Raw genomic sequence first — 27,041 nt, 5'->3', positions numbered from 1 at the left:
TCACCTGAGGTCGGGAGTTCCAGACCAGCCTGACCAAAATGAAGAAACTCCGTCTCTACTGAAAGTACATAAACTTAGCCGGGCGAGGTGGCGGCGCATTCCTGTAATCTCAGCTACTCAGGAGGCTGAGGCAGGAGAATTGCTTGAACTCGGGAGGCGGAGGTTGTGGTGAGGTGAGATTGCGCCATTGCACTCCAGCCTGGGCAACAAGAGTGAAACTCTGTCTCAAAAAAAAAAAAAAGAGTCATTCAAGCACATAGAAATTTCCTTCTTTAGGCAAAGGATTGCATTAAATGCTGCAGAAAAGAAATTTATTTGTTACTTCATACAAAGAGGCATTAAATAATAGCAATGCTTGTAAAATTAGCAAAAAATAAAATTTCTTTTTATATTTCCTTTTTAGAGAGAGGGTTTTGCTGTGTTACTGAGGCTGGAGTACAGGTTCCAATGTGTCTGGTGGTTGAAATTTGCAAGTGTGGAGCTTTGAAAGCCTTAAGTGATAGTTGACAAAAAGAGTTAAACTCTGTAAAATATTTAAAGAGATTTATTCTGAGCCAAATCTGAGTGACCATGGCTCGAGGCAGTCTCAAGAGGCCCTAAGAACATGTGGCTAATGTCTCACGCCTCCGTGTGAAGAGATCACCAAACAGGCTTTGCGTGAGCAACAAGGCTGTTTATTTCACCTGGGTGCAGGCGGGCTGAGTCTGAAAAGAGAGTCAGCAAAGGGTGGTGGGATTATCATTAGTTCTTATAGGTTTTGGGATAGGCAGTGGAGTTAGGAGCAATATTTGCGGGCAGGGGGTGGATCTCACAAAGTACATTCTCAAGTGTGGGGAGAATTACAAAGAACCTTCTTAAGGGTGGGGGAGATTACAAAGTACATTGATCAGGTAGGGTGGGGCAGAAACAAATCACAATGGTGGAATGTCATCAGTTAAGGCTATTTTCACTTCCTTTGTGGATCTTCAGTTGCTTCAGCCTAGCTGGATGTATACGTGCAGGTCACAGGGGATATGATGGCTTAGCTCGGGCTCAGAGGCCTGACAGCTAATGTGACCGAGCTGCAGCTTGGTTTCACATGTTTTACGGAGAAATAAGATACCAATCAATACATAACATAAGGTAATGGTTGGGTCAGGAAAGCTGGAAAGAGCTTCTACATCAGGGTGGATTTAATAGGTGATTGGTGTTATGCCACGACTATGCCAATTGTCAAGTTCCAACCCCAGCTGAGGTCCAAGGGGAGTGGATGGATGGGTGAATAGCTGAAAGAACACTAGTGGGGGTGGGGGGCGTGTAGGCAAGTGAAATGTAGTTTTATTCAGCAGCTCTCTCATCAGCAGCTTAATCGCATGAGCCCTCCCACACTGTCCAGCTTTATCTCGACTGTCTGCTCTGGCTCTGTGGCTCCTGTTGCCCCCATGCCTGCAGCTGCACTCCCTGGCCTGCAAAGCCAGGTCTGTCAGGGTCAGCAGCTTAACTCTCCCTCTGGGCAAAAGCTGGTTCCTGGCTCAGCTCCCCTCTGTCCACCTTAAGGGCAACCGCTCTCCCTTAGAGGGGTTAGTAGCATTACTCTGGGCACCAGTGCACGAACCAGGTCATGCTGTGCTGAACTCAGCCCTGTGCACAGTGTCAGTAGGGCAGTTATACCTTCAACAGGTAACAGTGGCTCAGATTCAAATATGAACTTACGTAAACAAGTTATATAACAAGTGGAATACGCGCCTGTATCCTAAACTCGCTGAGTCGCTCTGGCCCCGATATCCACCTTGGCGTATTCCTTGACCAAAGCACATCCATATACCTTACAATTGGCAATTGGTTAAAAGAGTTATTATATAAAGACCTGGAACCAACAGAAAGCAGTGTCTGGGTTTAGATAAAAGGTTGCAGAGACCAGGGTTCTTGTTATGCAGATGAAGCCTCTATGTAGCAGGTTTCAGAGAGAATAGATCGTAAATGTTTCTTATCAGACTTAAAACAGGTGTCAGGTTCTTAGTTAATTCTCTCCAGCATCAGGGAAAAGACCTGGAAAGACAAGGGGATTCGTCACAGAATGTCGATTTTCCCCCGAGAAGAAATAGCGCTGCAAAGCCATTTCAAAATACGTCAAAGAAATATATTTGACTGGGCACAATGGTTCACACCTGTAATCCCAGCACTTTGGGAGACCAAGGCGGGTGGATCAACTGAGGTCAGGAGTTCAAGACCAGCTTGGCCAACAGGGTGAAACCCCGTCTCTACTAAAAATTAGTCAGTGTAGTCGCACACGCCTGTAATCCCAGCTACTTGGGAGGCTGAGGCAGGAGAATCACTTGAACCCAGGAGGCGGAGGTTGCAGTGAGCCGAGACTGCGCCACTGCCCTCTAGCCTGTGTGACGGAGTGAGACTCCGTCTCAAAATATATATGAGTATATATGTATATATATTTCATTTAAGAATATATATGTATATATGTGTGTGCATATATACATATATGGATAAAATACTTCAATGTCTTTCGGGGCTTGCTGCCATGTTGGTATCTTATTGCTGCAAAAAGTCTGTTTCGTCAGTCTTATGGTCTCTGATTAATGTTAATGCTGGTCAGCTGTGCCTGTATTCCAAAGGGAGGAGGGTATAACGAAGCCTGTCCCACCCCATCTTCCCATCATGGCCTGTGTTAGTTCTTCAGGTTAACTTTGGCATGCCTTTGGCCCAGAGGAGGGGTCCACTCAGTTGGTAGGGGGGCTTGGAACTTTTTTTTTTTTTTTTTTTTTTTGAGACGGAGTCTCGCTCTGTCGCCCAGGCTGGAGTGCAGTGACCGGATCTCAGCTCACTGCAAGCTCCGCCTCCTGGGTTCACGCCATTCTCCTGCCTCAGCCTCCCGAGTAGCTGGGACTACAGGCGCCGCCACCTCGCCCGGCTAGTTTTTTGTATTTTTTAGTAGAGACGGGGTTTCACCGTGTTAGCCAGGATGATCTCGATCTCCTGACCTCGTGATCCGCCCGTCTCAGCCTCCCAAAGTGCTGGAATTACAGGCTTGAGCCACCGCGCCCGGCCGGAACTTTTATTTTTAGTTTACACAATCAACTTGGGATCAGAGTGTCTCATCTGTTTCCTCCATCTCCAAAAAGGAAGGTAATTCACAGCCTTCTCTTTTCTAAATGGTGAGGACTCCGGGACCCCTGCTTCTGCGCCGCTGTTGGTTATCCAGACTATGCCACCACGTCCACCTGGGCTCCCAGAAGACGCCAGAAAGAAGAGAAGGGAAGGAAACAGTACAGTGGGGAAGGGAAGAGAAGAAACGACGACAGCCCAGGACTTCATACTCCAGCCTCAGCACCCACTTAAGATTGAAGAATAGTCCCTCACTGGCTTCAGGCTCTAGCCAATAGGAACTGAGACTCTTAGCCAATCAGCGCTTTGCGTTTTTCCGGCGTTCTGCGTGCAGCCATGGAGATGGAATGAGCAAATCCAAACATAGAGGGGTGGTGGTTACTCCCAGTCTCTAGCCTGTGGGCTCGTCCAAAGGCCGGGCGTGAAGCCCTTTGGGTGGAGGGAGGGGCTCTCGTGGTCACTCACTTCCGGGTCCCCGCCAACAGGAACGGAAACTGTACAGCCAGTCAGCTTCGTGAGCTTCTTCCGGCGTTCTGTGTGCTGCCCTGGAAACCGTATGGACGAATCCAAACCTGGAGGGGCTCCGCCTCCGTAAGGCTGGTCGGCGCTTCCGCGCGTTCCGCTTTGCTTCACTGCTTTCTCCCCTATTCTTGGGAATGTGGACCTGTCCTGAGGCAGAGGCCGAGATGCGCGCAACCGCGGGAGCAGCCAAGTGGACTCGAGTCTTTTCTTGACTTACATACCAGGTGCGTGGCTGTGGCGGTTTTAGTAGCCACGAGTCTGGGTTCGTGTCTGCCTAAGCGGTCGCAGAAGAGAGCGCAGGCCTGCGGGGGCGGGGGAGGGGAGGGTGGGGGCGCCTGTCCGCCCTCTCTCCTTCTGGCCGTAGACCCCGTGCCCCCTTCACTCCCCTGCTTTGCGCTCTTGTTAAACGAAAAACCGCCCGTTTTTATCCGGGCTTTAGTTAAGGGCACACAGGACGCCTTTTCTAGTAGCTGGGTGCAGCGGGGAGAGAGGGCTCGTGTTTTTCGGCTTGGGAGATGGTGCTTTATGGACGCCACCTCTTAACTCCCCAGAGCGGACCGCGTTTTCACCGCCCTGCAGCGCTTCCTAGGCTCCCAGCCGGCCTCGCGAACTGATGCCTACGGACGTGGCGAGGCCGCGAAAGCCGCCGATTCGCCCGCCGCGAGCTGCCTGGGGAGTGGGGTGCGAGTGACTACGTAGCGACCCTGAGTCTGTGATAATTGAGTCTGTGAAGTGCAGCGAGGAGGAACACCTATGGAGTGCTTAGCGTGGCGCTCGCCATCCGTTACATCTCAGGCGAAGGTTGATTTGGCCGGCAGTTCGCACACTTGAGCGCATCCCAGTCACCCCAGGGCGTGTAGTAACACAGAAGGCCAGGCCCTACCGCCGGAGTGTATGATTCTGTAAATCTGGGGCAGGGCCGATAACTTTTTCATTTCTATTAAGTCCCAGGTGATGCTCATGCTTCTGGTGCGGGAGTCATGATTGTGCTGAAGGTGGGCACTTGTGCGCTCTTATCACCTGGTCGCTCTCAGCGTTCCTTGAATGTAGGACCTGCCCCCTGACTCTTAAATGCCTCATTTGCACCTCTGCCTTCTGGCTTCTTTTTTTTTTTTTTTTTTTTTTTTTTTTTTTTTTGAGACGGAGTCTCACGCTGTTGCCCAGGCTGGAGTGCAGTGGCGCGATCTTGGCTCACTGCAAGCTCCGCCTCCCGGGTTCCCGCCATTCTCCTGCCTCAGCCTCCTGAGTAGCTGGGACTACAGGCGCCCGCCACCGCGCCCGGCTAATTTTTTGTATTTTTAGTAGAGACGGGGTTTCACTGTGGTCTCGATCTCCTGACCTTGTGATCCGCCCACCTCGGCCTCCCAAAGTGCTGGGATTACAGGCTTGAGCCACCGCGCCCGGCCTGCCTTCTGGCTTCTTAGATGCTTAGGTGAACTTGTGAATTAAGAGAGACTTCCCTAGGAGCACTATAGGTTAAGAGACTAAACTGTGGTTTCTCAGAAAGCATACTCGGGTGAGAAAACCATGAAGAAACGTAAGGAAGTGATGACTACGAAAGTCAGGGAGTGGTTACTTGTGGGTATCAGGAGGGTTGGTGATTGAGATAGGCTCACGGAGGGGCTTCTTATGTGGCTGGCAAAGTCCTATTTCCTGATCCTGGATGGTGATTAGAAGGGTGTCCCTCTTTCGTAATTCATTAAACTATATTTTGTGGAGTTTTCTGTATTTGTGTTTTATTTTACAACTAAGAGGTTACAGATTTAAAAATGAATATTAGGAAGTCTGTAATGGGGAACGTCTTTGGACTGAGTTAAAGAATCTTAAAGTCATGGAATTTCAACGATTAATAAGTTATTGAAAAATAACTTCGTGCCAGGAGCGGTGGCTCATACCTGTAATCCTAGCACTTTGGAAGCCAGGGACAGGCGGATCACTTGAGGCCAGCCTGGGCAACATAGCGAAACCCCATATCTACCAGAAACACAAAAAATTAGCTGGGTGTGGTGGCGTGCCAGAGGCTGAGGTAGCTACTCTGGAGGCTGAGGCACGAGAATCATTTGAACCCTGGAGGTGGAGGTTGCAGTGAGCCTAGATCTTGCTCCTGCACTCCAGCCTGGGCCACGGAGTGAGACCCTGTCCAAAAAAAAAAGATAGAAAATCACCTGATCCAATTCTTATTTTACTCTAAGGAAACTAAGCCCTAGAGAGGAGAAATGTTTGAAAGTAACAAACCACCCTAAGCAGATTTATAGCTAATGTGTTTTGTTAATTTCAGATGGAAATTGTCCAGATATGACTTGATGGTCAGATGTGACTAAAGTAAAGGTTAAGGAAATGAATTTGGCCTAAATCAAATTCAAAATTTCAGGATTGGCTGGGCGGTGGCTTGCACCTGTAATTCCAGAATTTTGGGAGTCTGAGGCAGGAGGATTGCTTGAGCCCAGGGGGTCAAGACTTAGCCTTCCTTAAAACAAACAAACAAACAAACACAAAAAAACCCAAGATTGTACTTCATTTTTTCACCTGTAGCCTCAAACCTTATTTTCAAGAACTCAGTTATACATACCTTATGAAAACTTATTTTATCATCTTATCCTGATATATCCTAATGTAGACAATTTCTGAACACTTAATGTTTCTGATTATATTTTTTCTGTCTTAATAACTTCCCATCTTAGCATACTGTCAGTTTAATCTTATTTTGGTTATAATACATACCATGTAGCTGCTGGTGGCACACACCTGTAGTCCCAGCTACTTGGGAGGCTGAGGCCTCACAGGCGTGCACCACCATGCCAGGCTTTTTGTATTTGTGTAGAGTCCGGATCTCATCATGTTGCCCAGGCTGGTCTTGAACTCTTGGCCTCAGACAATCCTGCCTCCACCTCCAAAAGTGTTGGGATTACATTGAAAAATAACTTACTGGCAGGCGCGGTGGCTCATACCTATAATCCTAGCACTTTGGAAGGCCGAGACAGGTGGATCACTTTAGGCCAAGAGTTCTAGACCAGCCTGGGCAACATAGCAGGACCCCATATCTACCAAAAACAAAAAATTAGCTGGGTGTGGTAGGATTTCATTCTTTTTAATGAATGCGTTTTAGAACGAAGAGGAATATAAAAAGGACTTACGGAAACTGTCATGAAAAGAAAGATACTAACCAGTGCCTTTTTGTTTTTAACTAATTAATTTTTTTTTTTTTTTTTGAGATGGTGTCTCTGTCACCCAGGCTGAAGTGCAGTGGCGCAGTTGGCTCATTGCAACCTCCGCCTCCTGGGTTCGAGCCATTCCCTTGCCTCAGCCTCCCGAGTAGCTGGGACTGCAGGTGCACGCCACCATGCCTGGCTAATTTCCTGTATTTTTAGTAGAGATGGGGTTTCACTGTGTTAGCCAGGATGGTCTTGATCTCCTGACCTCAGGTGATCCACCCGCCTCGGCCTCCCAAAGTGCTGTGATTACAGGTGTGAGCCACTGCGCCTGGCCTAATTTTTCTATTTTTAGTAGAGATGGTGTTTCGTCATGTTGCCCAGGCTAGTCTTGAACTCCTGACTTCAGGTGATCTACCTGCCTTGGCCTCCCAAAGTGCTGGGATTACAGGTGTGAGCCATCGCACCCCGCCCATAAATAAAAGTTTTAATGGAACTCAGCCATATCCATCCATTTGCTTATTGTCTCTGGTTGCTTTTCTAGTTCAAGAGCAAAGGTGAGTAGCTGTGACAGAAACCATAAAGTGTAAAACCTAAAATTTTTCCCCCTAACATTTTATAGAAAAAAATTTTCCTCTCCTAGGATAGAACAATCTTGGATTTTTTTTTGATCTGTAAAATGAGTTTTCTTAATTTTTTTTTTTTTTGAGACAGAGTTTCACTCTTGTTGCCCAGGCTGGAGTGCAATGGTGCAATCTCAGTTCACTGCAACCTCCCTCCGCCTTCCGGGTTCAAGCAATTCTCTTGCCTCACCCTCTTGAGTAGCTGGGATTACAGGTGTGTGCAACCATTCCTGGATAATTTTTTTTTTTTTATATTTTTAGTAGAGATGGGGTTTCACCATGTTGGCCAGCCGGGTCCCGAACTTGTGACCTCAGGTGATCTGCCTGACTCGACTTCCTAAAGTGCTGGGATTACAGGCTTGAGCCACCACATCCAGCCAATATATTCACCAGTTTTGTTATTAATTTTTTGAAGTCTTAAAAAATTTTTAATTGTGGTAAAATACACATAAAATTTACCATCTTAACCCTTTTTAAGGGTACAAGTTTAGTAGAGGTTAAGAACAGTTACATTGTTGTGCACCAGTCTCTAAAACTTTGTTTTTGCAAAAGCAAAATATATTACATTTTGCTTATCCATGTTTCAGTGGACACAAGTTGCTTCCATGTTTTAACTACTGTGAATAATGCAGCTGTGAATATGTGGGGTACAAATATCTCTGAGACCCTGCTTTTAATTCTTTAATATACCCATATTGAGGTATGATCTACCAGTAATTGTATGTATTTGAGGTATACAAAGTTTTTTTTTTTTTGAGACAGGGGCTCACTTTGTTGCCCAGGCTGGAGTGCAGTGGTGAGATCTTGGCTCACTGCATCCTCTGCCTCTTCAAGCTATCCTCCTGCCTTAGCCTCCCAAATAACTGGGACTACATGCACAGGCTACCACTGCTGGCTAATTTTTTAAAATTTTAAAATATTGTGTAGAGATGATGTGTCGCCATGTTTCCCAGGTTGGTCTCAAACTCCTGGCCTCAACTGAACCTCCCTCCTTGGCCAAAGTGGTGGAATTACAGGCATGAGCCATTGAGTTCAGCCCAATGTGCTTTTTACATTTTTTTCTTTCTTTTTTTTTTTCTCTGAGACATGGTCTCACTCTGTTGCCTAGGCTGGAGTACCATGATGCAATTGTGGCTCACTGCAGCCTCAATCTCCTGGGCTCAAGCAATTCTTCTGCCTTGACCTCCCAAAGGGGTGAGATTATAGGTGCAAGCCACCGTGCCTGGCCAATGTGCTGTTTTGATATGTAGATATATTGTGAGTTTCTGGAAAGTTTAATATAGTCTAACATATCTTTCCAAAGAGATGCCAGGTTATGAAAGATGGATTTGTTTTTTTTGAGTGGTGCTCTGTCTTCCAGGTTGGAGTGCAGTGGCACCATCTCAGCTCACTGCCACCTCTGCCTCCTGGGTTCAAGCGATTCTCCTACCTCAGCCTCCTGAGTAGCTGGGATTACAAGCGTGTGCCACCATGCCTGGCTAATTTTTATATTTTTAGTAGAGATAGGGTTTTGCCATGTTGGTCAGGCTGGTCTCAAACTCCTGACCTCAGGTGATCAGCTCACCTCAGCCTCCCAAAGTGCTGGGATTACAGGCGTGAGCCACTGTATTCAGACTGAAAGAATGATTTTAATGAGTTACTTAGATTAACTTCTCATATATTGTTTAATACTCTAATTCCACTTTAACTGAAATTCTAAATAAGATGTCTGATAAGCGATTACATCAAGTCCTTATTTACTTATGAAAATTAAAGGGTTATGTTGGCCAAGAAAACGAACTCATTTAACTTCTTATACCTTAGGTGAAGGTTGAAGTCCTTGGTTAAACCAACAACAACAAACATCTTGATTTAGAGCAGGGGTTGGCAAACTTTTTTTTAATGAAGAGACAAATAGTAAATATTTTAGGGCTTGTGCAGGCTGTAGAGTCTCTGTCACAACCACTCAACTCTGTCATAGGCAATATATAGCAGTTTGAAAGCAGCCATAAGCAATATATAAATGAATGGGTGTGGCTATGTTCCAATTAAACTTTATTTACAAAAGTAGGCAGCATGCCCAATTTGGCCTACGAGCCAGTAGTATTAATGGTATTTGGATTGACTCCTTCAGCCTCTAGTGATTACATGGACTTATCATTCCATATTTGTTTATACTGTATTTTCACTTGTTTTCTCTTTTGCTTCTCATAATTTATAAGGTTTAGGTGGGGCATACCAGTCAAGACTGGCAGAGGGTCTTGACTGCAGGTTGTCCAGGTTCTTGGCGTTTTGAACAAAGAATTGAACAAAATGCCCAGCAAAGCAAAGAAAGAATGAAGCAACAAAAGAATGAAAACAGGGATTTATTAAAAAGGAAAGTACACTCCACAGTGTGGGACCTGCCTGAGCAGCACTGGAAGTCCGGGATACGGATACCCAGTCCAAATACTCCCTAGAAGTTTCCCATTGGCCTTTTCATGCTCACCTCCCGTAAATCAGTGGTGGCCTGCAATCGGTCTGATTGGTTGCCATCAGCCAATTTCACTGATTACATTTCATTCATTGATTCCATTCTCTGCAGCCAGTTAGATGCTAAGGTGAAGTTACAAAGTTGCAAACCAAGACTCCGCCCCAATCACTCTGATTGGTTGCGATCAGTTAATTTCCCATCTGCTGCCTAGAAAAGGTAGGGGGTTTGCAAAGGGAATAGCCTGTGGTCCTTTTGTTACTTAGGCGTGGAAAGTTAGGGTTTTCCTTTCAATTTTGTTATAAGAAGTCAGTGTGAAACAGCCTTAGGTTCCCTGCCTCTAGACCCTATTCTGCCTCACATATTATCCCATTGTGCAGATGTTGTTTTCCATTGTACCAGGTTTCCATTGTAACTGAGAAAGTAAGATACGAGATGTTGGGTAAAATCTAATTCATACCTGGATTTTGTTACTCTTGTTCGAAATAGCTGTTATTTTCACATTTTTTTTTTTTTCTGTGAAGGTTTTATTGACAGAGGGTAGGGGGCCTCAGTCCTTCTTGGCGGCCACTTTCCTCTTGGCGGGCAGGACGTTGCTTAGCTCTTATCTATTCATCTTGGTGCGGATGTGTCCCCCACTCTTTTCTTGATGAACTTGAGGGCCATTTGGCCTTGGAGACCTTGAGCAACTCCATGGCACGCCGGCTCGTAGGGAGCAAAGCCATATACCTTTGGGATGATGTCCCACACAAACTTGGTGTGCTTAGTCTGTTGCCCACTTTGGCGGTGGCTGGGCTAGGCTTGCTCCCATTTTTGGTCACCCTGTAGCCCTCATCGAGGCCCACGGCCACAGGGTAGCTCAGAGCCATGGCTGCCGCTCTCCAATGGTGGCCGTGGCGGAAGGGCCGGCCGCATGGAATGTCGGGAAATCAACCCACCCTAGAGGCATGGGCGGCCACTGTGTTTTAAAAAGATCTTGTTGATGGGAACTTGAATATTGGTTTGTGAATTTTTTTTTTTTTTTTGCAAAGGGAATAGCCTGTGGTCCTTTTGTTACTTAGGCGTGGTTGGAGTGCAGTCCTGGGTTCAAGCGATTCTCCTGCCTCAGCCTCCCGCGTAGCTGGGATTACAGGCGCGCATCACCACGCCTGGCCAAGTTTTGTGTTTTTAGTAGAGACAAGGTTTCACCATGTTGGCCAGGCTGGTCTCGAACTGACCTCAGGTGATCCCCCTGCCGCGGCCTCCCAAAGTGCTGGGATTACAGGCGTGAGCCACTGCGCCAGCTGTGAAATTTTATTTATTTGCTCCGTAGCTTCGTTCATCCTGCAAAAACATTAGCACTAGTATTTAACATTTGTAGGTGAATTTTCTGAATTTGTCGAATTGCTAGATTTTTTTACACATAAAATATCCTGGGCTAATTATCCTAGCGTAATTATTATGCAACTAGCTTGCATTTATCAATGTCATTTTTGTTTACTTTTTAGGAGCTAGAGATGCTATTATTCTACTGTATGTGAGAAATCGGCCCAGAGATGGAAAACTTTATTCTGTATGAGGAGATTGGAAGAGGAAGCAAGACTGTTGTCTATAAAGGGCGACGGAAGGGAACAATCAATTTTGTAGCCATTCTTTGTACTGATAAGTGCAAAAGGCCTGAAATAACCAACTGGGTAAGTCAGTGTATTTACATTGGCATGGGGAAATAGCTATGATGGGTAGAAGGGGATAGCATTTTCACAGTAGTCATTAAATTTGATATATCAAACACCACATTTTCAGTCCGGAATGGGTGACCTTCTATCTATTCAGGGCCACCAGTCCTGAATAATGAGTAATAAACATATCCAAGTAATGACTAACTTAATTTTCTTTTTTGTTTCTTTTTTTTGGTGGGGGGTATAAATCAGGGAAACTGTACTCTTTTTTTTTTTTTTTTTCCTTCCCTTAGAAACAGGGTCTGTCTGACTCTGTTGCCCAGACTGGAGTGCACTGGGCTTACTGCAGCCTCCATCTCCTGGGCTCAAATGATCCTCCCACCTCAGCCTCCAGAGTATCTGGGACTACAGGCACATACCACCACACCTGGCTAATTTTTTGTATTTTTCATAGAGTCGGGGTTTGGCTATGTTGCCCAGGCTGGTCTTGAACTCCTGAGCTCAAGTAATCTGCCTGCCTCAGCCTCCCAAAGTGTTGGGATTTCAGGCAGGAGCCAATGAGCCCAGCCTGGAAACGATATTGTATATTAGGTAATTTACTTTTTGAATTTGGTGTATTTAGGAAACAAGCAGGTTCCCCCCTACCTCTGCAATTTACTGTCAAGGAAGGACACTGGGTGAGAGTGACTTGGGTTGGAAATAGCTGTGTCACTTTATAGCCTAGGCTTCTTGGACCATACCTAACTTAAAAAAAAATATTGTGGGCTGGGCGCGGTGGCCACACTTTGAGAGGCCGAGGCGGGCGGATCACGAGGTCAGTAGTTCAATACCAACCTGACCAACATGGTGAAACCCCGTTTCTACTAAAAATACAAAAATTAGCCGGGCGTGGTAGTACGCGCCTGTAATTCCAGCTACTCAGGAAGCTGAGGCAGGAGAATTGCTTGAACCCGGGAGGTGGCGAGATCACGCCATTGCACTCCAACCTGGGCGACAGAGTTAGACTCCATCTCAAAAAAAAAAAAATCTATATATATTTATATATAATCTATATAAATATATATAATATATAACATAAATATTTATGTTATAATATATAATCTATATTATTTTATTTATATATTATAATATGTTATATATTATATACATGACATATATAAATAAAATAATAATTGGTATTATTTTTACCAATATATTGGTAAAATACAATATAACAAAGTTTGTACCTTAGTGATTTTTAATTGTACAGTTTAGGGATAATAAGTACATTCATATTGCTGTGCAACTATCACCTCCATCTATCCCCATAACTCTTTTCATCTTGTAAAACTGAAGCTCTGTACCCATTAAACTGTAATTCTTCATTTCTCCTTCTCCAGCTTTTGGCAACTATCATTCTACTTTTTGTTTCTGTGGTTTTGACTACTCTATGTAAATGGTATCATACAGCATTTTTCTTTTTTGTGTCTGACTTATTTCACTTAGTGTAATGTCCTCAAGGTTTATCCACGTTGAAGCATGTGTCAGAATTTCCTCCTTTTTAAGGCTGAATCATATTTCATTGTACATATATGAAGTTCATTTTGCTTATCTATTTATGTAACAGTGGACACAAGTTGCTTCCATGTTTTAATTATTGTGAACAATGGTGCTATGAAATGTGGATACAAATATCTTTTTGATATCTTTCTTTCTTTTGTGTGTATACTCAGAAGTGGAATTGCTGGTGCTATGGTAATTCTATTTTTAATTATTTGAAGACTTGCCATACTGTTTTCCTCAGCAGCTCTGCCATCTTTACCTTCCAGCCCATCAGTGTACAAGGGTTCAGTTTCTCTGCATCCTTCTCAGTACTTTTTTTTCTTTTTTTGACAGTAACCATCCTAATGGGTGTGAGGTGGTATCTCATTATTCTTGTGATTTGCATTTCCCTAATGACTAGTGATGCTCAGCAGCATCTTTTCATGTGCTTGTTGACAATTTTATATCTTCTTTGGAGAAATGTCTATTCTTTTTGTCCATTTCCACAAGTCCTTTGCCCATTCTCTAATCTGGTTGTTTATTTTCTTGCTAAGTTTTATGACTTCTCTATATATTCTAGATATTAATCTGTTATCAGATATATGATATGCAAATATATTTTCTTATTCCATAAGTTGCCTTTTCACTTTGTTGATAGTGCCTTTTGTTGTACTAAAGTTTAAAATTTTTGCAGTCACATTTGTCTTTTTTTTGTTATCTGTGTCTTTGATGTCTTATCCAAATATCCAAAAATCATCGCCAAGCCCAGTGTCATGAAGCTTTTGTCCTATTTGTTGTTCTGAGAGTTATGTATTTTTACCTCAGTGATATTTGACTCATTTTGAGTTAAGTTTTGTATGTGGTGTTCCGTAAATGTCTCAGTTTGTTTGGCCTGCTAAAACAAAATACCTTGGACTGGATAGCTTTTAAATAACAGAAATTTATTGGTCACAGTTCTTGGGACTGGGAAGTCCAGGATTAAGGTGCCAGCAGTTTTGGTGTCTGGTAAGGGCTTGCTCTCTTTCTCAAAGATGGTGCCTTCTATGTGTTCCCACATGGCAGAAGAGGAAAACAGGCCCCCTTAAGGTTCTATTCTAAGGGCACTAATTTTATTTATGAGGGCAGAGCCCTCATGACCTAATCATCTCCTAAAGGTTCCACCTCCTAATATACCACCACAATGGGCATTAGGTTTCAATGTGAATTTTAGAGGGACACATTCAGGCCACAACAGTAAAGGTCCAACTTCTCTCTTTTACGTGTGGATATCCAGTTTTCCGGGTACCATTTGTTGAAAAGACTGCGCTTTCTCCATTGAATAGTTTTGGAATACTTGTTGAAAGTCATTTGACCATGTGTGTGAGGGTTTATTTCTGGCTTCTTATTCTATACTGTTGGTCTATATGTCCGTCTTTATGCCAGTACTATACTGTTTTTATTATTGTAGCTTTGTAGTACGTTTTGGAATCAGGAAGTGTGTGTTCTCCAGGTTTGTTTTTTTTTTTCTTTTAAGATTGTTTTGGCCATTTGACATACCTTGAGATTCTATATTAATTTTTGAATAGATTTTTTCTAGTGCCACAAAAAAAGTTGTTGGGATTTTGATAAGAATTGCATTGAATGCATAGATTGCTTTGGGTAGATTGATTTTGGGTAGTATTTGAATGTCAATTATTAATATCTGAATATTGCCTTCTAATTCATAAACACGTGATATTTTCCCACTTATTTATGTCTTTTTTTTTTTTTTTTTTTTTTTGAGATGGAGTCTCCCTCTATCCCATAGGCTGCAATGCAGCGGCACAGTCTCAGCTTACTGCAAGCTCCGCCTCCCGGATTCACGTCATTCTCCTGCCTCAGCCTCCCGAGAAGCTGGGACTACAAGTGCCCGCCACCACGCCCAGCCAATTTTTTGTATTTTTAGTAGAGACGGGGTTTCACCGTGTTAGCCAGGATGGTCTCAATCTCCTGACCTCATGATCCGCCCGCCTCAGCCTCCCAAAGTGCTGGGATTACAGGCGTGAGCCACCATGCCCGGCCTATTTATGTCTTTTAAAATTTTCTTTCAGAAGTGTTTTATAGTTTTTGTTGTGTAAGCCTTTCTACCTGTTTGGTTAATTCCTATGTGTCTTATTCTTTTTGCTGCTATTATAAATGGAGTTGTTTTCTTAATTTCCTTTTTCGATTGTACATTTGTTAATGTATAGAAATTCCCCCTGGGCATGGTGGCTCACATCTGTAATCCCAGCATTTTGAGAGACTGAGGCAGGTGGATTGCTTGAGCTCAGGAGTTCCAGACCAGCCTAGGCAACATGGTGAAAATGTGTCTCTGCAAAAGATACAAAAATTAGCCAGGAGTGGGCCAGGCGCGGTGGGTCCCACCTGTAAGCCCAGCACTTTTGGAGGCCGAGGTGGGCGGATCACTTGAGGCCAGGAGTTCAAGACCAGCCTGGCCAACATGGTGAAACCCTGTCTCTATTAAAAATACAAAAAAATCAGCCGGGCGTGGTGGCACATGTCTGTAGTCGCAGCTACTTGTGAGGCTGAGGCAGGAGAATCACTTGAATTCAGGAGGTGGGGGTTGCAGTGAGCCAAGATTGCACCACTGCACTCCAGCCTGGGCAACAGGGCGAGACTCCGTCTCAAAAATTAGCCGGGGATGGTGGCATGCACCTGAGGTCCCAGCTACTTGGGAAGCTGAAGTGGGAGGATTGCTTGAGCCTGGGTGGCAGGGGTCACAGTGAGCCATGATTGTGCCACTGCACTCCAACCTGAGTGACGGATTGAGACCCTGTCTCCAAAAAAAAAAAAAAAATAAATAATAAATAAATAAATAAATAAATAAATAAATAAAGAGAGTTTTGCCAGTACCTGCATCAATCAAACCTCATCAGACTGTGCCAGGTGTGGTGGCTCCTGCCTATAATCCCGCCACTTTGAGAGATCAAGGTGGGTAGATCACTTGAGCCCAGAAGTTCAGGACCAGCCTGGGCAACATGGTGAAACCTTGTCTCTAGAAAAAATAGAAAAATTAGCCAGGCATTGTGGTACGTGCCTGTAGTCTCACCTACTTGGGAGACTGAGACAGGAGGATTGCTTCAGCCCTGGAGGTGGAGGTTGCAGTGAGTCGCGATCATGCCACTGCACTCTCGCCTGGGCGACAGAGACACTGTCTCAAAAAAAAAGGCAGATGTGGTGGCTCATGCCTGTAATCCCATCACTTTGGGAAGCCGAGGGGGGCAGATCACCTGAGGTCAGGAGTTTGAGACCAGCCTGGCCAACAAGGTGAGACCCCGTCTCTACTAAAAATACAAAAAATAGCTGGGTATGGTGGTGGGCATCTGTAATCTCAGCTACTTGGAAGGCTGAGGCAGGAGAATCGTGTGAACCTGGAAGGCAGAGGTTGCAGTGAGCTGAGATCATGCCATTGTGCTCCAGCCTGGGCAACAAGAGTGAAACGCCGTCTCAAAAAAAAAAAAAAAAAGAGAAATTCCGCTAATCTTTTGAGTGTTGGACCTGGACTTTGTATTTTACTTTGCAAAATTTGTTTTTGTTTTGGCAGTTTATTTTATGGAAACTTCAGGGTTTTTTTTTTTTCTTTTTTTTGAGACAAAGTCTCAGTCTGTCACCCAGGCAGGAGTTCAGTGGCGTGATCTTGGCACACTGCAACCTCTGCCTCCCAGGTTCAAACGATTCTCCTGCCTCAGCCTCCCAAGTAGCTGCGATTTCAGGTGCCTGCCACCACGCCTGGCTAATTTTTTTGTATTTTTAGTAGAGATGGGATTTCACTGTGTTGGCCAGGCTGCTCTCGAACTCCTGACCTCAGGTGATTTGCCCGCCTCGGCCTCCCAAAGTGCTGGGATTACAGGCATGAGCCGCCACACCTGGCCTTAGGGTTTTTTACATATAAAATCAATCATACCGTCTGCAAACAGAGTTGATTTTACTTTTTCCTTTCCAATTTGGATGCCTTTTTTTTTTTCTTGTGTAATTGCTCTGGCTAGGACTTTTTATACCATTTTGACTAGAAGTGGAGAAAGCAGACATTCTTGCCTACTTCTTTATGTTAGAGGAAAAGCTTTACTCTTTCACCATTGACTATGTTGTTTACTTTGGCTTTTTCATATATGACTTTTATTTTTTATTTTTTTTATTTTTATTTTTATTTTTTATTTTTTATTTTTTTTTGAGACGGAGTCTCACGCTGTTGCCCAGGCTGGAGTGCAGTGGCGCGATCTCGGCTCACTGCAAGCTCCGCCTCCCGGGTTCCCGCCATTCTCCTGCCTCAGCCTCCTGAGTAGCTGGGGCTACAGGCGCCCGCCACCGCGCCCGGCTAATTTTTTGTATTTTTAGTAGAGACGGGGTTTCACTGTGGTCTCGATCTCCTGACCTTGTGATCCGCCCGCCTCGGCCTCCCAAAGTGCTGGGATTACAGGCTTGAGCCACCGCGCCCGGCATATATGACTTTTATTATGTTGAGATAGTTTCCTTCTATTCTAGCTTGTGGAGTTTTTTTTTTTTTTTTTTTTTTTTTTTTTAAAGGTTGTTGAATTTTGCCAAGTGCATTTTCTGTATTAATTGAGATGATCATACTTTTTTCCCCCCTTCATAATGTGGTATATTACATTTTCATATGTTCGACCATCTTTGTTTTCCAGGAATAAACCCACTTGGTTACAGTGCATAATCTTTTTTTTTTTTTTTTTTTTTTTTTTTTTTTTGAGACGGAGTCTCACTCTGTCCCCCTTGCTGGAGTGCAGTGGCCGGATCTCAGCTCACTGCAAGCTCCGCCTCCCGAGTTCAGGCCATTCTCCTGCCTCAGCCTCCCGAGTAGCTGGGACTACAGGCGCCCGCCACCTCGCCCGGCTAGTTTTTTTGTATTTTTTAGTAGAGACGGGGTTTCACTGTGTTAGCCAGGATGGTCTCGATCTCCTGACCTCGTGATCCACCCGTCTCGGCCTCCCAAAGTGCTGGGATTACAGGCTTGAGCCACCGCGCCCGGCCAGTGCATAATCTTTTTAATATACTGCTGAATTCAATTTGCTTGTATTTTGTTGACATATCTAGCTTTCACTAAGATAGTAGGATATTTAGTATAGTGCCTGCCACTTAATAAACACTCTTTCTTTTTTTTTTTTGAGACAGAGTCCAGACTCTGTTGTCCAGGCAGGAGTGCAGTGGTGTGATCTTGGCTCACTGCAACCTCTGCCTCCCCTGTGCAAGCGATTCTCCTGCCCCAGCCTCCTGAGTAGCTGGGATTACAGGTGCACACTACCATGCCCAGTGAATCTTTGTATTTTTATTAGAGACGGGGTTTCACTATGTTGGTCAGGCTGCCATCAAACTCCTGACCTCAAGTGATCTGCCCACCTCAGCCTCCTGAATGCTGGGATGATAGGTGGGAGCCACTGTGCCCGGCTTAAATATTCTTTCATGATGTCTGTTATGTCATAGTTACCACTGGAACAAGAAATACATAGAGAATGTGTAGATGGAGAGGGAAATACCCAGAACTGGAAGAGAGTTGAGAAGAGGGATGTGGGGTCATGTGTGGGAAAGAAGGATGAGGGCAGTTTCAGCATGTGCAAGAGTTTTAATGGATATAGAAAGGCCACTGTTTTCTGTCTGCCTTATTCCTGATTTATAGAGGCTGGGGAAGCCTCTCTCTTTCCCAAGATCCATTCACTCACTTCAACAACAAAAGCGTATTGTTGAGTGTCTGCTGTGTTAGAGGGCGAAATGATCGGTCAGAGGCAGATCCTGTACTTCTGAGCTAGATAGTAGCTCAGCTAGATAGGTGAGATAGAGGAATCAAGGCATGTATGAACACTCCATTCAAATGGTTGTCCAAGTCGCTGCTTTTTAGGGGTCTTAGCTCTTGGAAACTCCTGTGTCCCATACCTTGCAGAAGCATTTCTACTCTTTTCCTTTGCAGAAGTTCATCATATGCTACCATTTATTGAGTATATCTAATATGTTCCAGCCACTATGCTGGGTGCATTCACTTCTCACAATTGCCTATGATGTCAGTATTATCCTGATCTACAGTTGGTTCAGATCTGTCGGATCATGGTACCTATGCCCCTTCTCCAGTTGAGGAGGCCAGCAGGGTAGGCCAAGAAAAAAATTACATGTAACGAAGAGTTTGACTTCATGGCCTTTTTTCTCCTCTTCTCCATATAGCATTTACCATCATGCTTCCCACTGGCTGTTCTCAGTTGTCACATTGACAGTCCTCCTCAGTACTTTCCCTTGCTTTGGACCTTTTCATAACCACACTTTCAGGTGTCATAATTTACCTGTCTCTTGTTCCTTCATTTTAGGACCCTGCTGGATGATGTGTCTAGCTAATGTAACAAATTCATTTTCCTTGAAGTATCATCCCCTTCTGTGATCACATTTTGATAGCATTTTGGAATCTGTCAAAGGCTTAATTCAGGGGAATGGATAATAGGGAATTTTCAAAGACTGCAGTAGGGCCACTGTGGGAGAAATTTTCAGACAAGAAGCTTTGTGATACTTTTTAGGCTTATCAGGATCCGGAACAAATGCCACCATCTTCTGTAAAACTTATCCCGATTAAATCACTTGTTCCTTTGACTGCAACAGGGAAACCTGATCACAGCAGAGAAACTATCTCACCATGAGAATACAACTTGTGACACACACTACAAATGCTGGCCATAAGGGTGGATAGCACAACCCCAGGGAAAATTTCGCTACCATGGTAAACTGATGCCTTTCCAAGTAGAACAAGTACTATTGGGAAATGTACTGGATTCCAAGAGAATGAGGAATATCTAGTACAGGCATTAGTGTAATTCTGGGATCTTTGAGGTCTTAGGCACACCTGAATAGTGTAGTGTATAGTTCAATGACTTTTAACAAATGTATGCAAGTCATGTAACATCCAAATCAAGAAATAGTCTGTCTATTCCTCCAGAAAGTGCTTCCTGACCTCTCCAGATGTCATCTTCAACACTGCCCCCAGCACTGTTCTTACTTCTATCATTGTAGATTATTTTGCCTATTCTTGAACCTCAAGTAAATGGGTTCCTGTGGTGTGTACTTTTTTGTGTCACACTTCTTTTCCTTAAGATGTTATTGAGATTCACCTGTGTTACTGCAAGTATTATAGTTATTCCTTTATTACTAAAATGTATTCCATTTTGAGTGAATCTTTTTACTGAAGTATATACATACAGGAAAGCATAATTGTATGCTTAAATTTTCATAAAACAAATACACCAGTGAAACCAGCACATAATCAAGAAATAACATGAGCAGTATTTTAGATGCCCTTCCTGCCCCCGCCAGTCTCTTTCTTCCCACCCAAGGGTAATCATGATCTTGACTTCTAACTCCACTGATTAATTTTGCTGGTTTTGACTTTCTATGAATGAAGAGTCTGAATACATGTGTAGAGTACAGATGATTGTTTTTGGTCATGGATTGGGTGTGAGGTGTGAAAGAGAAGTCAATGATTATCCTAGGGTTTTGGCCTACATGACTGGAAGGATGGTGATAACACTGAGGGAAAAAAGACTAGGAAAACAATGGATTCGGGCATTTTAATTTTGGGTGCCCATTGGAAGACATTGGGTATTTGAGTCTGCAGTTTAGGGGGTTGATCAGGGTGGAGATGTAAATTTAAGGAAGACATCTGGAAATGGGCACAAAGTACTTTCTGGAGGGATGGAAATGCTGTGTATCTTTATGTGTCAAAATTATATGTCATCAGCATAAGACATTAGGCCAATGTGAGGGAAGATAGAAGAGGACTCAGGACCTTCACTGTAACATTTAGCAAGTGTAAGGAGAAGGAGGACCCAGCAAAGGAGAGTGAAAGGGAGCATCCAGTGAGAGAGGAGGGGAGCTGGAGAGTGTGGGTAACTGTGGATTGGTTTGCTTATCACCCATTCTGGCATGTTCTCCTGTTCTGCAGGCTCTGGGGAGCTACAAACTGCAATTCCCTGACTCTTTGCAGCCAGAGTTCTAGGTGGGATTGTGATTAAATTAATTAGATGCAGTAGAAGGACACTTGGATTCCAAACTGATGTAAGTGGTAAAGGCCCCAAGGCATCCATTTGCCAGCACATCTTGAGGCAGAGGCAGTATGGTTTGGATGTGGTGGCTTCCTACTGGTGGCAGAGGCAGCACTTTGGTGCTGACAGCTGTGATAGCTGTGATGGCAGAGTCTTGATTCCTTAATGTTCTGATGGAGATAGGAGCTCCTCTGGTGGCTCAGTTTTATGGTGTGGTTTGGGAACTCTTTCCAGAAATTGAGCCTAGATTCTGTTTCAGGAACTTTCCATCATTAATTCTGGAATTATCTAGGCCCCTTATAAGTCCTTTTGTTAGCCAGAATAGATTCTGTTCTCTGTAACTAAAAATATTGGCCAAATCATGGGATGTTATAGAGGTCAAATAAAGACAGTAGTATACGGTGATGAGATAAACCACTTGTGTGAGATGCTGCTAATAAGGTGAGAACTGAGGATTTGGCAATGGAAAGGCCACTGATAACCTTGAAGAGAGTGGTTTCAGAAAGTGGTGGGGATGAAAGCTGGAATTAGAATATGTTTATGGGGGAGCAAGCTGGGCTTAGTGGCTCGTTCCTGTAATCCTGGTGTTTTGGGAAGCTGAGGTGGGAGGATTGCTTGAGGCCAGGAGTTTGAGACCAGCCGGGGCAACATAGCAAGACCCTATCTCTACAAAAATAAATAAGTACACTTCTTATAAAAAGAGGGACTGAAGGTAGAGACCATCCTTAAGGAGTTTTGCTGTATCAAGGAGCAGAGAAATGGGATGATAACTGGATGGAGACAGGAGGTTGAGATGGAAAGAGTTATCAGGAGTTACCTCTGACTCCTGAGATCTGAAATGACATGTTTTTTTTTTTTTTTTCCTTTTTTTTTTGAGACAGGATCTCACTCTGTCATCCAGACTGGAGTATAGTGGCATGCTTTCAGCTCACTGCAACCTCCACCTCCTGGGTTCAGGCAATTCTCCTGCCTCATCCTCCTGTGAAATTACATGTATTAAAACAGGTGGTTTATTTTCTCTCATGTAAAGGAAACTGCACTTGCAAACTGATTCTACCATGTCATCAATTCCCTGTCATTCTTCTCTCCTATCCTTATTTAACTTGGCTTATGTGCAAGGCCATTTCACAGTTGCTGGATGGCCATGTCGCTTTAGTTACCATGTCAGCTTTCCAGGGAGGAAGGGGAAGAAAGGAGGTGCCACGGGGTTACCTTGAATAAACCCCATTAAGTGTTTTCCAGGAAACCTGAGCTACTGACCCTGTTAACATCTTGTTGGTGTCCCCTGTCTGGGCAGGAGTGGGAGAAATCTTTTTCTGGACAGGCACAAGGCTGTTTTTGTCATATAGGAATTCTGTTATTAAAGATTTAGGTAAGCAACTAGCAGCTTTTCCGTAAAGATAATAATTGCAACATGTTTGTATGCTGATGGAAATGGTCTATTAGCAATGGAAAAATACTCAGCATAATGTGGAGAGCAGAAAGTAATATAAGTGAAGTTTGAGGGGGGTTGGGATCATATATACAAGGGGAGGCTTTGACTTTTGGAAGGAGCATGGGTAACTGAGGGGAGGCAGGGTATGGTACAAGATGCAAGTTGGTAGATTCCACGCCAGGAGCCTGAGAAAGTTTTCTTCTGTTTGGTTCTACCTTCCCTGAAATAAGCAAAGTCATCAGTTAGGAGGTAGGAAGGAGAGGAAAGAAGAGGTGTGAATGGTCACTTGAAGAGCAGATTGTCTTGGGCCATTTGAGATTTGTGATCATACATTTAAAGTAAATCAGGCAGCACCGTTTGTTTCTGCTTTACATGCTTGAGGAGCTTCTGCTTTACCTGCTTGAGTAGCTGCAGAGTATGTGGAGGGTTGGTTGAGTTTAACCAGAATTGGAATGCTCGTGGGAGCAAGCTGGAAAGTGTGTGTATATTGTCACAGGCTAGGATGTGTGAAAGAGATTTTGTTGGTAATGCAGTTTTTAGTAAAAGTCTAGCAACACCATCTAATAAAAATATAATGGGGGCCACAAATCTAATTTTGAATTTTTTAGTAGCCACATTGAAAAATGAAAAACAAATGGGTGAAATTAACTTTGGTAATGTCTTTCTTTCTTTCTTTCTTTCTTTCTTTCTTTCTTTCTTTCTTTCTTTCTTTCTTTCTTTCTTTCTTTCTTTCTTTCTTTCTTTCTCTCTCTCTCTCTCTCTCTCTCTCTCTCTCTCTCTCTCTCTCTCTTCTTTCTTTCTTTTCTTTCTTTTTGAGACAGAGTCTTGCAGCGGTACCATCTCGGCTCACTGCAAGCTCCGCCTCCCGGGTTCACGCCATTCTCCTGCCTCAGCCTCCTGAGTAGCTGGGACTATAGGCGCCCGCCACCACGCCCGGCTAATTTTTTGTATTTTTAGTAGAGATGGAGTTTCACTGTGTTAGCCAGGATGGTCTTGATCTCCTGACCTTGTGATCCACCCACCTCAGCCTCCCAAAGTGCTCAGATTACAGGCGTGAGCCATCGCGCCCAGCCTAACTTTGGTAATATATTTCTAAAACCAGTGTACACAATGTACGATCATTTCAACATATAATTGGTAAAAACTATTTATTTTTTTATTTATTTGAGATGAAGTCTTGCTCTCCCACCCAGGCTGGAGTGCAGTGGTGCGATCTAGGCTTTCTGCAACCTCTGCCTTCTGGGTTCAAGTGATTCTCCTGCCTCAGCCTCCTAAGTTCCTGGAACTTCAGACATGTACCACCATGCCCGCCTAATTTTTGTATTTTTTGTAGAGATAGGATTTCACCATGTTGGCCAGGCTGGTCTCAAACTCCTGACCTCAAGTGATCTGCCCGCCTCGGCCTCCCAAAGTGTTGGGTTTACAGTCGTGAGCCACTGCACCTGGCCGGTAAAAACTATTATTGAGATATTGTTTATTATTTTTTGGTATGAAGTCTTCAGAATACTGTGTGTATTTCACATCTGTAGCACATCCCAGTTCAGACAAGCCACTTTTTGAGTTCTGAGTAGCCCTGTGTGGCACATCGCTCCCACATTGAACACTGTAGGTCTGTGGAGTAACCATGGATAGATAGGTGGTTGAGGTGAAGGTGGAGGGCAAGACTTTGAGAGGCAGTTTGGTCCAGCATTTAGAAGAGTGGGCATGGGGCGTATGTTGAATGATGAGGAGTGCTGGAAGGAAGTGCTGGGGCCCAGATTCTGTTGGTGATTCTGTTGTAATTGCCATGTCCCCTTTATTTTTCATCAGGACCTCCCCCTTCCTGTGCCTGAATCAGTGGGAGTCCTTAAACATGGACACCAGGTGGTCTTCCTTATTCTTTGGTGGCCTTATTAGTTTTGCAGTTTCTTTCCCTCCCTCCCTCCCTCCCTCCCTCCCTCCCTCCCTTCCTTCCTTCCTTCCTCCTTTCTTCTTTCTTTTTCTGTCACTCAGGCTGGGTGCAGTGATGTGATCACGGCTCACTGAGCCTTGACTTCCGGGCTCAAGGGATCCTCCTGCCTCAGCCTCTCTAGTAGCTGAGACCACAAGCATGTGCCACCATGCCTGGCTAAGTTTTTCATTTTAGTTTTGTAGTTTCTTGCAAGTTGCTCCTTAAATTTTCTCTTGGTCACTCTGCTTTCTGTTTTTTAACTCCTCTGTCTTCTAAGTTATGTGGATCCATTTTCCTCTAATTGTGCTACGGTATGAGCCCACCTAGTTGTTCACAGAGTGTTTCATTTTTAAAATGGGGAGCTCTGTATATATGGGCTCATCTGTTTGTGTTAAGTGGTAGTAGAGTTTGGATGTAACTTTAAAAAAAAGTTTATTTATTTATTTATTTTTTAAAGCTGAGCACAGTGACTCATACCTGTAATCCCAGCACTCTGGGAGGCTGAGGTGGGAGGATTGGTTGAATCCAGGAGTTCAAGACCAACTGGGGCAACAAAGTGAGACCTTGTGTATGCAAAAAATCAAAAAAGTCAACCGAATGTAGTGGTGCAACTATGGTCCCCACTACTCTGGAGGCTGAGGGAGGAGGAGGATCCCTTGAGCCCAATAGATGAAGGCTACAGTGAGCCATGATTGTGCCACTGTGCTCCAGCCTGGGTATAGAGTGAGACCTTGTTTCAAAAAAAAAAAAAAAAAAAAGGACAGGATTGAAAGCACTTTGTTAGTTGTCAGCAATTTTGGATCTTGATGGTTTGCTAGTAATGCACACATTTTTGTGGTTTTATTTTTTGTATTTAGTGGAATTTTAAAAGGAGAAAGCAAAACCTCCAGAACAACTTAGTATTTTTTAACAGATAGGCTTTTGCATGTTTATTATTTGTTTTTTATGCACGAGTATTCTTATGATCTGACAGAAATGTACATTTTTAAGATCAGTGTGCTTATTGTAAAGATACCTTTTTTTTTTTTTTTTTTTGAGACGGAGTCTCGCTCTGTCGCCGGGGCTGGAGTGCAGTGGCCGGATCTCAGCTCACTGCAAGCTCCGCCTCCCGGGTTTACGCCATTCTCCTGCCTCAGCCTCCTGTGTAGCTGGGACTACAGGCGCCCGCCACCTCGCCCGGCTAGTTTTTTGTATTTTTTTAGTAGAGACGGGGTTTCACCGTGTTCGCCAGGATGGTCTCGATCTCCTGACCTCATGATCCGCCCGTCTCGGCCTCCCAAAGTGCTGGGATTACAGGCTTGAGCCACTGCGCCCGGCCTTAAAGATACCTTTTACAATAGGGTGAATTGATGACACTAGGATTCATCTAGGATGTTTCTTTTCTTTCTTTCTTTTTTTTTTTAAATACTTATCGAACAGAAAATAAGAATGTTTCTTTTTTTTTTTTTTTTTTGGAGTTGGGGTCTTGCTGTCTTGCCCAGGCTGGAGTGCAGTGGTGCAACACAGTTCACTGCAGCCTTGAACTCCTGGGCTCCAGCTATCCTGCCTCAGTGTCCTGAGTAGCTGGGACTACAGGTATGCATCACCATGCCTGGCTAATTAAAAAAAAATTTTTAGTGGAGATGAGGTCTTGCTATATGGCTCAGGCTTGTGTTAAAACTGTTACTGAAACACCAGGGGTTTGGTCTAGGTCCTGCTGTTTTCCACACAGAAAACCAATCACTGAGATGACACCTATTGCCAGGGAAGAAGGCTTTAATCAGGTGCTGCTGCCAAGGAGATGGGAGCTCAGTCTCAAAAACCAATCTCCTTGACTGACTAAAATTAGGGGTTCATATAACAGGAAAGAAACATAGCAATGTGTGAGAAAACAGACCTTTGGAGGTGAAAGGAAGCAATCATGATGAATCAGGGGCCTGGCGCCTCATGTCTGGGTATGGTGATCTGGTGAGCTTCAGTTCCTTGATACTTTTTGAGAGGTTTGGGGGGGGGTCTTTTCCTGAGGAAGCAGTTCAAATAAAACAGATGTAAGTTTCAAGCTTTAAGACTAGAAGGGTCAATTTCTATGTTTATATATATGTTTATATATATAAAACTGTGGCACTGGTCCCCAACTTTTTTTTTGACACCAGGGACTGGTTTTGTGGAAGACAGTTTTTTCATGGGGTGGGGATTGTTTCGGGATGAAACTGTTCCACCTCAGATCATCAGGCATTAGATTCTCATAAGGAGTGGGCAGCCTGGATCCCTCCCATGCACAGTTCACAATAGCGTTTGCACTTCTGTGAGAATCTAATGCTGCTACTGATCTGACAGGAGGCAAGCTCAAGAAGTAATGCTTGCTTGCTGACTGTTCACCTGCTGCTGTCTGGCCTGGTTCCTAACAGGCCATGGACCTGGACCGGTCCACGGCCCAGGAGTTGGGGACCCCTGGCTCAAGTGATCCTCCTGCCTTGGCCTCCTAAAGTGTTGGGATTACAGGCATGAGCCACTGCCATTGACCAGGAATTGCTTTTTTTTTTTTTTTTTTTTGAGACAGAGTCTTGCTCTGTTGCCCAGACTGGGGTGCAGTGGCACAATCTTGGCTCACTGCAAGCTCTGCCTCCTGGG

The 27,041-nt window shown here is 44.2% G+C and overlaps 1 protein-coding gene and 1 pseudogene across 16 annotated transcripts in view; one reads left to right on the top strand and one right to left on the bottom strand.

The window, feature by feature from the left end:
- Positions 1-3,765: 3,765 nt before the first annotated feature.
- The window catches only part of ULK4 (unc-51 like kinase 4), a 701,729-nt gene continuing 678,453 nt past the window's right edge, over positions 3,766-27,041 (top strand). For 14 of the 16 annotated variants that reach the window (XR_012431020.1, XM_074031785.1, XM_074031786.1 and 11 more), the window contains exons 1-2: positions 3,766-3,845; positions 11,330-11,515. Coding sequence is in view for 12 of the 16 variants with exons in the window: in XM_074031783.1 (XP_073887884.1) it covers positions 11,378-11,515 (138 nt within the window). In the remaining 4 variants the exon portion in view is untranslated. Of the gene's footprint in view, positions 3,846-7,484; positions 7,608-11,329; positions 11,516-27,041 lie in introns of all 16 variants that reach the window. The other 2 variants (XM_074031782.1, XM_065540407.2) reach the window with 1 other exon arrangement.
- Positions 10,393-10,789, bottom strand: LOC135969703 (large ribosomal subunit protein eL36 pseudogene; annotated as a pseudogene).

This window comes from Macaca fascicularis, chromosome 2 (assembly GCF_037993035.2).
Source record: "Macaca fascicularis isolate 582-1 chromosome 2, T2T-MFA8v1.1".
In the NCBI taxonomy this organism is placed as follows: Eukaryota; Metazoa; Chordata; class Mammalia; order Primates; family Cercopithecidae; genus Macaca; species Macaca fascicularis.
The sequence above is the reverse complement of the archived record's forward strand: the minus strand, read 5'-3'. Positions and strand labels throughout refer to the sequence as shown.